This window comes from Lepidochelys olivacea (genome assembly GCF_965140295.1).
Source record: "Lepidochelys olivacea isolate rLepOli2 genome assembly, chromosome: 1".
NCBI lineage: Eukaryota > Metazoa > Chordata > Testudines > Cheloniidae > Lepidochelys > Lepidochelys olivacea.
The window spans coordinates 155,721,352-155,734,813 of NC_140411.1; the positions used below are offsets into that span (position 1 = coordinate 155,721,352).

At 37.5% G+C, this 13,462-nt stretch overlaps 1 protein-coding gene across 13 annotated transcripts in view; it reads right to left on the reverse strand.

Annotated features, from left to right (window-relative positions):
* The window catches only part of CASK (calcium/calmodulin dependent serine protein kinase), a 420,545-nt gene that overhangs the window by 55,020 nt on the left and 352,063 nt on the right, over window positions 1–13,462 (reverse strand). For all 13 annotated transcript variants that reach the window (XM_084635068.1, XM_084635057.1, XM_084635067.1 and 10 more), the window contains 3 exons: window positions 9,844–9,924; window positions 2,106–2,294; window positions 638–716 (listed from right to left, as the gene is read on the reverse strand). In XM_084635068.1, the coding sequence (XP_084491194.1) occupies window positions 638–716; window positions 2,106–2,294; window positions 9,844–9,924 (349 nt within the window). The remainder of the gene's footprint in view (window positions 1–637; window positions 717–2,105; window positions 2,295–9,843; window positions 9,925–13,462) is intronic.

Genomic DNA, 13,462 nt, shown 5'->3' on the forward strand with positions numbered 1-13,462 from the left:
AGGTAACTCTCAGCTCAGCCATTAATTACTTTTGACATATATCTGGGCACACAGGATGGGAGTGGAACAGAGGAACAGGCACAGGTCTAAAGGTTTGGCAATAGCTCAGAGCAGTGAAAGCCAAACACAAAGATACAAGCTGCATGGGTGAGAAAAATTTTGGTTCCAGATTCACATTTAGGTACCTCAGCAGTCAAACTGCCAAGAGTCTCAGAAGTTCTGTGACAATACATGGAGAAATGTGGAATTTCTGCTGAACAGAGACTTTTGATATATCAAGAAAAAATATTCTGCTTACTCTGAGAATTTTAGAAAATAATTAGATAAATACGACTTTCCAAAACTACATATAGTTTAGAACTGACATTCTGTAGAAGCAATTTGAGATGACCTGCATCATTACCTATTAAAGCTAAAATTAAACACTCAGGGCCCTTTCCTGAAACTTGTTCCAGGTGAGCAGACCCTTGCACCTGAGTGGTGACCCTGTGAAGTTAATGGGACTCGATGCAGACACAGGGATCCACTGGTGTGGAACAGTACGTTTTAGGATCAGGGTCTCACTTGTTACACAAAATGTATTTGATTATGGGAGTAATCCAATTTGAGAATAAAACCATTTACATCCTAAGATTACCTTGCCTGTGAATCATTCCTCCATGCATAATTCTTGCAACAATGCAATGGTTCAGCTCATTCATTTTTAAAGTGATTCCCTAGTAAAAGAAATTGTTAAATCATTAAGAAAAAATATTCAGCAACCTGCTTCAACCACTAAGAATGGTCACTTCTGCTGCAAGCTTGAGATGAAACTATGTTTTAGAAGGAAATCCTGGCCCTATTGAAATCAATGGGAGTTTTGCCATTGACTTCAAAGAGGCTAGAATTTCACCTTTAGTTTATGAATTTATACACTGTTGCTCTTATGAGATCAAGTAACCACCATAAAACTCATTATGGAAACATTCCAGATGCTGAACATACACACAGTTTCCCCTTTTGCTATTTTTCAAACCCCATCAAAAATCAAAGCATACCATTTGTTTTCCGGGAGATGTAATATTCTTTTTACAGGTCTTTCCATTTACTATTTGAACTAATTTCCTATTTTAAAAAACTGATAAAATTTGGTTATAACACAGATGCATTTTTTGCTACCAGTAAAGACAATGATTCTTTATAAGAAGAAGACACAGTCATTTAGTATGCAGGCTGTAGCATAAAAGAATTTTACGTATTTTATAGGTTTCAGAGTAGCAGCCGTGTTAGTCTGTATTCACAAAAAGAAAAGGAGTACTTGTGGCACCTTAGAGACTAACAAATTTATTTGAGCATAAGCTTTCGTGAGCTACAGCTCACTTCATCGGATCCAATGTGAAGTGAGCTGTAGCTCACGAAAGCTTATGCTCAAATAAATTTGTTAGTCTCTAAGGTGCCACAAGTACTCCTTTTCTTTTTACATATTTTATAGTCTATCTATGATAATCAATAAAAATTTTACACAGTATAACAGTGTTTTGGAGAAGTGTATTCAAAATACATTCCTCCTTACGAAATCTTAACAGGGCATCTATTTTTGGACTTATGTAATTGGAGTGTCAAACTGTGCAACTCCACTAACATGGTTTCTTTTTATCATGTTTTTATAGTTCTTCAAGACTGTAACTGCTGTACAAACAATCCATAAGAACCATTATTTTATTAAAATAAAGTAATTTATTGAACTGCAAGCTATCCAGTACTATTTTAAATTTTAAGGCCAGGTCTACACACTGTTTCTGTGCTGGTATAACTATTTCAGTTAGAGGTGTGATTTGTTTTTAATCAGACTACGTATATTAGTACAGCCTCTAATGTTTATGTAACTATACCAGTACAGTGTATTCCCCTTTCCATATGGGAATAAGCTATACTGGTATAAGCACGTTAAAACTGGTATTACTGTGTCCACATTATGTTGGTTGTATCACACTTCAACTATACTCATACAGTTAAAGCAATACGACTTCTGTGTATAAACACTGTGGTTTGAAGCTACTAAGATAGATAGTTTGTCACCTCGTCCTATTTACAGAGTTAAGAGAACAGTACTGTTACCTACATACCATTGGCTCATCTGTGTTCTTCTGGAACTGTACCAGTCGGACTCGTGTTACATTCTCCATATCCATGTCACCGTTGGCGCTCTCTGGAGAATCTCCATTTAAGTATGGAGAGGTGGGAGGAGGCGTAACTCTCAAAGCTTCGTCACTGTAAACTTCATGTGCCACTACATCATGAGTTTGAAGTAAGGCCTACAGGAGGTTACAGAAGTAGTCAGATTTCCATAATTTCTGGTGCTTTTTCTCATTCTTGACAGAAGGTTTAATATTTCCCCCAGAAGCTAGAGCATGCCCATGATATTACTGTCTTACATTTATATAGGGCCTTTTACCTCCAAGGATTCCTAAACATGGTATATACGTTTTATAAAACTACAGTATGTGTGTGTAAATTTGGGTGCTTAAATTAGGCTTTTCACTCATCTGCTTAAAGGTAAATGACTTGATTTTCAGAAGTCCTCAGCACCCAAAAGTCTCACTAAAATCAGTGGGAAGTGCAGGTGTTAAGCAAATTTCGAAATCAACCTACTTTTATTTGGGCTTCTAATTCCACATGTGGGCACCTTACTTTAAGCACACAGGTCTGAAAAGCTTAGCCACACACATGTTCAGGTATCACTTCTTCCAACACTAAAATGAAAGTGAATTTTGGGATGGAAATAGGCAACCCTTGATTACAAACAGTAACACAACAAGACCATTAGGATAGAATGCAAATATGACCAGTATATTCATTTGAAATGGCAAGAGAAATAGTATTTAGAATAATACTTCAAGATAGAATTTGGCCAGGACACTTGAGTTTAGCACCCTTTCTCCTGAGAAAGAAAAAAAACTTGATGACTCCAAGTTTTCTCCATCTCTATTTTACATATATTCTGAGGACAACCTCTCCAATATCTGGCACAGTGTCCTCTAGCTGAGGAACTAGTTCTATATTCGCAAAAAGAAAAGGAGTACTTGTGGCACCTTAGAGACTAACCAATTTATTTGAGCATGAGCTTTCGTGAGCTACAGCTCACTTCATCGGATGCATACCGTGGAAACTGCAGCAGACTTTATATACACACAGAGAATATTCTCTGTGTGTATATAAAGTCTGCTGCAGTTTCCACGGTATGCATCCGATGAAGTGAGCTGTAGCTCACGAAAGCTCATGCTCAAATAAATTGGTTAGTCTCTAAGGTGCCACAAGTACTCCTTTTCTTTTTGCGAATACAGACTAACACGGCTGTTACTCTGAAACTAGTTCTATATTGACTCAGAGGGCAGGACACATGGCCTTACTCAATTGCCAACATAAATAAAAAAACATGGTGCTTATGAAAGTAGTTATCTCCCATAGAGAACTGTTGCAGCACAATCCCGTTTAGTTTGAGACATCTGATAAAATCACAGCCTGAGACCATAAACTCTTAAAGTACTAATTCATCAGTTTTTCTCTACATTTCCTGATATATTGTACAGTATCACATGTAGTTGATTAAACTTATCAAAATGTACTTGATAAGCATTTCAATTACCCTTCTAGTTACTTATAGATGCAGCATCAAAGACAGTTAGCATATCTAACTGTGAAAAGTGTAATACATTACCAGGAGTTATAATCTAGATAAAATCTAAACATTTCTCAAGTACTTGAAAAGCATTCAGTATCAGGTTTATACACTGCGTGACATCCCTCTTCTCCCTCGGGGATGTCTCAGGGCCTTGATGAGTTTCTCTATTTCACGTTTGCTTTTTTAACCTTACCATTCTTTAAGAACCTGCATTATAAACAACCTTCTATCAAAAGCCTGGACAGGATTTACCACTGAACCAATTAATGCTGCTCCTATATCATCCCAAAGGTTGTCGAAGATTGGAGAGAAGGATTACTTTCCCACAGGGCTTGTGCCGCCGGGATGGGGGCTGAAAAAGCAAACCTGTTCCTTACAGTGTCTGGTACTCTATAGATCTCTGCATCAGATTGGCCACACTACTCTGTAGTTAAGAATGTATTGCTACCACTTTAAAAATGTATAGACCCATGACTTGCATGTTGAAAGACCCATGAATCACAACAGTTTGAGCTTAGCATGTCTGATTTATTTTGACAGATGAAAGAGTTCCTGTGGCTGTTTAGCTTTTGATTAAAAAAGTTTATTTGAATATTCCGTGTTTAAATAGGATTTAGAAATCGAAAATTAATTTTCAAGATGCAAAACTTGCATCCATGCAAAACTTGTTTCTCAGGAGTGACTCCAAGACAATGGCTGGGATTTTACGGCTACCTACAAAATTCTGCACTTGTTCCTGAAACACCACACCATTTTCAACATGCACTATATACTATAAAAGAGCATTTATAAACTTTTAAGGCACCTTCTTTAATTTTAAAACTAATTTGGGGAATTTGGCTTTCTATAGAGCTGATGCCGTCCTGTTTAGAGTATCTCGAGAGATAGGGGCATGTAACTCCTATCGCTCAAGATACTCAAAACAGGAATATCCAAATTCTCAGACTTTTCTAACATTTCAAACCTACTGCCAGTGCAAACACTATTTTTAATTAAATATTTAATGGCATCTGCTTCTGTTATTAACTTTTTAAACTCCAACAATGGGCTCATACTTCCAGATATTCTGTCAGTGCTCCATACCTTATGTGACTGTTCATTTTATCTAGATTTACAGAGATCTTGACTACAGCCAGAAGTTGAATCAGTTTAACTAAAATTGGTTTTTAAATTGATTTAGTTAAACTGGTGCAAAGAGGGGTGTGGTCACTTTTAAGCAGCCTTGTAAGTGACGTATCATTTTAGCTGAATTTCGTAACTGACAAGACCAGATTCTCTTTTTCATTTTTATCCCCACAAATTCCTGAAAGCTGTCCATTTGACTATGTGTCACAAGCAGCCCTGAGTAGGAGACAAAAACGTATCTTATGTGCAAGTAGGCATTTATTTTGGCTGTCTCTCTAGAGTGTGTGTTTTTGGGTGTGTACTTGGCTTTGTGCATAGATGATCTTTAACAGAATAGTCTGTTATGGGTTCCTGAACCCAATTAGTGAAAGATTGCTTTTTATCCTCTGTTCTAATGGTGAAATATTTGTTTAGGCAAATCAGCAAGTAGAGTCATCTCTCATCACTTCTGATTGTGTCCATTATATGCCCTGCCCCTAACAATGCCTTTTCTTAACAAGATTCCCAGTGATATATTTCTGTTTTATAAAGCAACATTAAACCAAAACAGCATAACATAACTGTATTTGATTTGAACAATTAGCTTTTAATGATCGGATTAATAACACTTGTGCGTAGGCAAAATAAATGATGATAAATATTTGCAAGGTTTGTTACTATATTTGATGATTTACATCTGTGCCTCCATAAACACCCACAGATAATACAATTGTGAGAACATTTATTTCTGTATTGCATTAAACAGCATTTCCCCAAAATATTTAATCTAAAGCATAGTTTCCCTTTAAACTACACAATTTCCTGTTATGGTTTGTTGTTACAGTATGGTCATGTTTTCCTGGCTCTTTTCCCTTTGTGGACCATATGGGTCCTGAAAGAATTTTAAGTACTGGGACAGCAGTTATAAATGTAGTTTCCCACTACATTTCTGTGTCATTCACTGCAAGGAACAATGAAAGAAGATACATAGTGATGGATGCACTACAAATACCTAAATCTATAAAATGCAAAATCCCCCTGTGCAGGAAAACATTTCAAATGTTGCCACATGAATAGATGCAAAAGAACAGTCTACTTTGCGGATATCACAGCTGTTCACATTTACTGTTATAGCAGTACAAAGAAAATAATCTCTCTGAAATGACTCGAACAGGACACACACTTGCAAATCCCTGAAATGGTTCCTAAACTAATCACTTCCTAGAAAGCATACATTTAAAACCAACATTTATCTGGTTATATCTTTTAAAATTTACATCCATATTTTAAGAACATTCAAACAGGCTTCAACTATGCAGTAGCTAAATTGTCTCACTTCTAATCATTAGACAGGCAAAGGTTAAACAAACATTTTAAAAACTCGCAGAATGAGAAATATGAAAGGATAACTTTGAGTCTGAACCTCCCGCAAGTAATAATGTACTTAAAAACACACTAATGCATGTATAGGCCCTGTAAAAAATACAACCAGATAAATGTATGCATTCTAGGAAGTTATTACTTAAGGAACCATATCAGAGATTAGCAAGTGTCTGTCCTGCTGCAGAGTCATTTCAAAGAAATTATTTTTGAGCAGACCCACAAGAGTCCCTTGGCAATGAATGTGGAAATGTATTTTAATGAGTTTTAGACAACAAATTTTGTTAACTTTTGACAAAATTTGGATATAGTAGCCAGCCACAGTCAGATGTCTCTGTATTAGGTACATGAAATGATTGTGCTCTCTTAAAAAAAACAAAGAGAAAGTGATGTTCTGAAGTGCAGCAACTTCTGCCTTGGGATTTTTGCTCTGCTGAAGTGGCTCTTGGTTGAAATAAAAGATTCTTTAAAATTAATGGCCCACATGGAATGCTCAGTGATAAAAGTTAAGCATGAACATAAGTCTTTGCAGGATTGGGCCTTATTCAGCATTAAGTTAAAAAACTTTACTGCATGACTGATTGCCAGAAGTTAGAAAAATATTTGGTTTAACCATGGGCATTCATGTTCAACACCATCTATGCTGTTTTGACCTACCTTTGTTAGCTTAATTTTTGGCCTCTGTTAAAAATGATTGATTCTGGTATCACATTCCTCAGATAATGAAGCTTACAAGCCTAAAGCTTACAACCTAAATACACACTAGCTTAAGACATGTGATCCTACTGACTATACCATATGTCCTAACTCTCAGTGCATTAGACTTCAATGATGTAGCAACTAGAATATATTTTATTTTACTATGCTTTCAAACAGCATTCTGAAAATAGGCTGACAGTCTAACATTTGTACTGTTATTTCTACTTACATTGCTCACATACAGTGTTAATAATTAACATGTTTTCAAATATTTTGTTCTCTCACTCCACCATTACCTAATGGGGTTTTCCTGTGTCAGCGAAGCATGGCAGAGTGCCAATTATGTGTCAAATGATTTCTTTGATAAGGTCAGTAGCCCCGAAATGATTCACTGGATTGCATTTTTTAGGATTAATAACTTGTCTTTGTTAATGTGTTTTATTATCATTAGTCAGAGAGTATACCATGTTTGTTTACAGTAGTTCTTTAAAATTTTCAGAGTATAGATAATTATCTATAAATTAAAACCAAAAGGCAGGTACAAAAGCATAAGGTAGGGACTAAAATTACAGATTCTGGTTATCTAATAAATGAATTACAACTAGTTTAAATATAATTTCTGCTCAGTCCCCTGTGAGGTCTACTGACTTTTGTCTGCTGGGACACAGATGAGGTGCCTAGGGGTTTAGCTCATCTATCTTGATGTCCTAAACTGCAGGAGAAGGATTTCATTTTTCACAAATAAAGAGTAAGTATTTCATTTTTGCAATAAAGATTTTTACAGCTTCTTTTTGCTTAGAATTAACCCCCCATCAATATAATTTAAACACTTTAAAAGGGAAATCAGTCTTTTATTCCACATCAAAAACATTTTAAAAAGAATTGTTGCAAGAGTTTTCTGACAGCTGGTCTTAAAAAATGTCTATGAGCATGTTAGCTTAATTATTTTTTATATAAAAGTAGTTTTCTGATGCATAACACTTTGCCTGTCATTTGACTCAATATAAAAATCTTTAATAGATTGTTATTATTTGGGGATTACTTTGAAAACGGTGTGCACATAAAAGCTGATCAGATAGACTTCCAAACTGCCATCTAATCACATACATTATTGACTTCTGTCTGCTTTTACTTCTGACGTCTTTGCAGTAAATCCAAGATACATATTACATGGGGGGAAAAAACATTGAATCAGGATAAGCCACTTAACAGAGAAGTTGGGCAACAGTCAGTACCATTTCTTATTTTTACTGCTTCCTTCCATTCCCTTCCCACAATAAGCCCGGCAGCCATACGGTCTCATTTTTTCTATTGTAAACAACTGTCTCTACTAAAGCAGAGCTGGTTCTGCTACCATTATCAGAGTGGGTATGGCCATATGGAAAATGGCACACCACGCAGTTCAGTGTAATCCTGTACCTCATCTTCAAAGAATTCAGCTGGAATGCTGTGTGCTGGAACCAGTAGCCTCTGCAGGCTTCATCTGCCTATTAAATTAAGGTGGTTGCAATTTGCTTTATTTTATGGAAATCTGGTGCTGTTTTCTGGTTGGTTATGTTTGGGTTTTGTTTTTTTTTGGCACATTACCAATTCAGCCCTTAGCTGGGCAAAATTTTGGGAACTGGTTACATTCATTCTTTGGGTAAGAGACTCACACAGTGATTTCAGTGAGAGTTGCCATCACTGCCCCCAAAATAAAAATGTGTGAAATATATCAGATAGGTTTCAGAGTAACAGCCGTGTTAGTCTGTATTCGCAAAAAGAAAAGGAGGACTTGTGGCACCTTAGAGACTAACCAATTTATTTGAGCATGAGCTTTCGTGAGCTACAGCTCACTTAATCGGATCCGATGAAGTGAGCTGTAGCTCACGAAAGCTCATGCTCAAATAAATTGGTTAGTCTCTAAGGTGCCACAAGTACTCCTTTTCTTTTTGCATATATCAGATAGTTTGTCTTAAGTACAAAACGCTAAATTCACTAAACTGTACCACCTGTCTGATCCACCCCAGTCTAGATTTAAATATAGGATACATTCTAAAAGCGAATAAACACATCTTTGCCAAACACAGGTTTGGAAGAAAGGAGGATCCTCACCATGTCTTCCTGGGATCCACAGGGTCCCTTCTCCATTTTTATATCCCTCTCAGCTCCCAAAACAAGTCCCTGGAACTGGGAATCTAACCTAGATTACTCACGTAGTAGTATGAAGGAGAAACCACAGAGCTACTGGGCTGAGTGAAATAGTTTTAACAGGCTATTGAGCCAAAGAATGTCACTGTTAACAACATGAATTGATTTTGTTTAAAAAAGGATTCCATTCTACCCTATTTTTGTAAGATTTTGTAATGAACAGTTCCATTACTTTGTGACTGTGTCACAAAAGGTTCACTCAATGCTACTGATATCTGTTAGATTTGTTCCAGAGTAACAGCCGTGTTAGTCTGTATTCGCAAAAAGAAAAGGAGTACTTGTGGCACCTTAGAGACTAACCAATTTATTAGAGCATAAGCTTTCGTGAGCTACAGCTCACTTCATCTGCTACAGCTCACGAAAGCTTATGCTCTAATAAATTGGTTAGTCTCTAAGGTGCCACAAGTACTCCTTTTCTTGTTAGATTTGTGTTACCTTTATTGTCAGTATCTTTAGATCTCTGCTACTAGTTTCTCTTATTATTTTCTTTTAAAAAACAAACATTTTAAGGAATAACACTTATCTGATGAGCTCAAACCTGCAAAATAGCTCTGTCTGCAAACTGCAATTCCCATCATGACAAGCAGCAAACAAACAATGGTCCCTCAGTGTAGCAAGGACTATGCATTAGCCCCATGACAATATCAGCTGCTGTGCTAGCTTAGCACATTAGAAATGCTGATTAAATACGTATTTGTGTGCAGTTAACTATACATTTGTTTTGCTGCTTATAGGCTTTAGGTAGTACATTCTTGGTTGAAGTTCCATTAGGAATGTGTTTAAGAATAGCCAAAGTAGTATTTCCTTACCATGAAATGAGGTTGTGTTAAAATACGTTTTAGCTCTTTTGCATCATTGTTCTCTGGGTAACATGAAATTTCTTCCAATACCTGCAAAACAAACAGCACAAATGTCAGTAAAGCTAACTGCTCTCTATTCTGTCACAAAACTGTAAAAAGCATACTTTACTCTGGTTGGTCATAATCCCTGTAGCACCAACACAATCAATGGGTTATGACAGTAAAGGCTCTTTGAGAATGGGAACTTTTTTCAAACAGAATAAAATATCACATATCAGGTCTCTTTTTGCTAAATGAAAAAACAGATTTAAAGAAAGCACAGTGTCTCTTCTCAAACTGACAATATTCTTTAAAAGGTCATTATTAGTAAAGTGTTAACCAGCAATTATATAAGTCTCTCTTATCAACCTCTGCTTCCATGCCTGAATAGGGGCTAAGAAACATTAAAATAGAATTAAAAACATGTATAAAATCTTGAATTATCCAGATTAAAACATTATTTCTGCAAATTAAATGGTTAAAAAATATGAACCGTAGACAGTCCATCTGTTATACCACCACAAAACTCAAGATTCTATAAAAAGAAAGGAGCACTTCATCTCATGACTGGGGCAAAAAAGGAAATGTATTTTAACTCAGTCCCTTACAGTCTGATATTTTCATTTTTATTCTCAACAGTCAGCTGTTTGGATGGTGGAAACAGCACTCTGCTTCTGGCAGTGGTTCCAGAGATTAATTGCTAGGAAATTCTGCAGAGCAATGTGGTTGGCACAAAAACTCCCTCCCACTACTCAGGGTAGGATCTCCTCCTCAAATCACACTCTCTCATCTTTCCACAGAAGGGTAAACAGGGTGCATTTTTAAACACCAGCATCCTGCTAAAGCTGCATTTTAGCTCTCGTGGTTGAATGTGCAAGATGCACAACTCAATTTTGTCACATGGGCATGAGTCACTATACTTATTGTGGGCTGAATAAGCTATTCTGAGTATTTGCACATTTTTATATCTAGTCTTACTTACTGGTGCATTGTAGGTTGCAGGTCTGTCAGTAGGGAAAATGGCGCCCTGGGCAAACTTGTATTTTGGTGCCCTTTCTTTGAGTTTGAGACCAGCAGTGTGGGGTGCAGGGTGCGAGGACCAGCTCTTGGCCCCAGAGCCCAGTCAGGCTGCACAGGGAGGAGTTTCTGAGCCGGGGGGCTCCCCGGCCATGCCCTCACAACCATCTAACAGGAGGAGAGCCAGCGGGAAGGGGGAACCCAAGGGCTGGCCTGCTCGGTCTGCAGGGGCAAGCCCCGCTGCCTGCGCCTCCCCGCCAGGCTAGCGGCTCCAGGCGGCCCTTCCCGCCCTACTGGCCTGGCCGGCCAGGGGCTCCAGTCTCCTGGCTCACCCGCACTCAGCCCAGGCCTGCCAGCTTGTGGCACTAAGACGGCACCCCCAACCACGGCACCCTGGGCAATCACCCATGTCGCCTATCCATAAGGCTGGCCCTGGTAGGGTGTAGTTACATGTATAAACCACACAGGACTTAAAAGGAGAATACACTCCATGCTCTCTAGAAGCTTCTGAAATGCACATTTGAGTCTTATTTCCACACTGGAGTTGCTGCCTTAACTCTTTGAGTATGTTTATTTTTCTGTGCCAAAAACAGACATGTGCACCATCCTGGAATTAACAAAATTAAAGGAATTCAGATACTTACAAGCTTCCCATTCTTTTTTCTAAGTAAATTGTGAAATGATTAATTTGGTGCCTGCAAAGGTTCTTTTAGTGCCTGGTAAGAGATAATTTGCTTGTTTTTAAGGTATATTAAGATCAAAATTGATAAAACATAACATCAGCTGGGAAAGGAATACTGGATTGTTTTCATGTGATATATTGTATATGGCATAGAAGCCTTCATCTTGTGGTAATCATCTATTTAAAACATTCAATTTGGGCTAAACTTTCAGCCTCACCTTTACTGTGTCTGCAAAATTGCAAGCGCAAATAATTGCATGCATAACTTTACTCCAATAGTTATCTGTGTATGCAACTAAGAATACTTGACCATCTAAGTACTTAATTACACTGGCAAGTCAGTTACTTAAATATCCAGCTGACTGCAATTCTGGGCCAAAAAATAATTCACGTAAAATTGCACCAACAAACTGTATCGGAAAAAGGGAAGCCAACTTTTGAAAGTCGGTCCCTTTACAGTAAAATATATCTGTCTTAATTCCTCCAATATCATTTCTACTAACACTACAAAATCAGAAACCTAATACTTTATCTGAGCAGCTTTGTTGATGGTATGGTATCTTATAAGCACAATAAGTTTTATAGTACTCATGAGTTATTTGACAGTTTCAATATTTAATATCAGCTATCATTACTACCTACAAGTTGTTTCTTTAATCCTCATTCTAATCTAGACCTTGGTCAAGTCACTTCTACTTTTTGTGCCTCAATTTCAATAGTAGAAACCTGCTGTATTATTAATCTATCTATACTGAGGTACGTATTTGGTTCCCACCAACATAGAATCTGAACACCTCACAAACACTAATGGATTCATTCTCACAATACCTCTGTGAGTTAGGGAAATTTTTATCCCCATTTTATAGATAGGGAACTGAGGCACAGAAAGATTAACTGGTTTGTCCAAAGTCATACAGGAAGTCTGTGGCAAAGCCAGGAACCGAACACAGATCTCTTGAATCCCAGTCTAGCACCTTAACCTCAAGACTATTCTTCCTCCATTAAGAAAGTGAGATGGGACACAGCCACTATGGGGCATTGTCTGCTTCTTGGTACCTGAAAAAGTAAGAAAAGTCCCTCTCCGCCTTGCTCACTGTGGAACAGAAGAAGGGAAAAGGAAACCATCCTTCTCAGCAACTAGAAAGAAAGAGCACTCTTCCTCCAGGCAGCTGGAGGAAGGAAGAAATATGGTTTAGTAACAGAGAATGCAAGTGGAGATGCTCCTACCCAGCAGATGCTGAATGGGGTGCAGTGGGCTGTAGGGTAGAGGGGATTTTCCTTGCTAGCAACCAGGAAAGATGATGACGGAAGACTTCCTCAGTCAAAAAAGCTAACAATGTTGGGAATCATTAGGAAAAGGATAGACGATAAGACAGAAAATATATTGCCTCTATATAAATCCATGGTACGCTCACATCTTGAATACTATGTACAGATGTGGTTTATCAAAAAAGATATACTGGAACTGGACAAGGTACAGAAAAGGGCAACAAAAATGATTAGGGATATGGAACAGCTTCCATATTAGTAGAGATTAATAAGATTGGGACTTTTCAGCTTGGAAAAGAGATGACTAAGGGGGGATATGATAGAGGTTTATAAAATCATGACTAGTGTGGAGAAAGTAAATAAGGAAGTGTTATTTACTCCGTCTCATAACACACGAACTAAGGGTCATCAAATAAAATTAATAAGCAGCAAGTTTAAAACAAACAAAAGGAAGTATTTCTTCACACATTTTCTTCTTTGAGCAACTACTAGCAATTTCCCAACCCAGTCTGATTTTTGCAGAGCATACTTTATTGCCCTCAGGTATTGGTTGTGTAGGGACATTTTCACCAAGCTGTATTGGTTTTGTAGGGAAATACCGAGAACCCAAATTAGGATCAC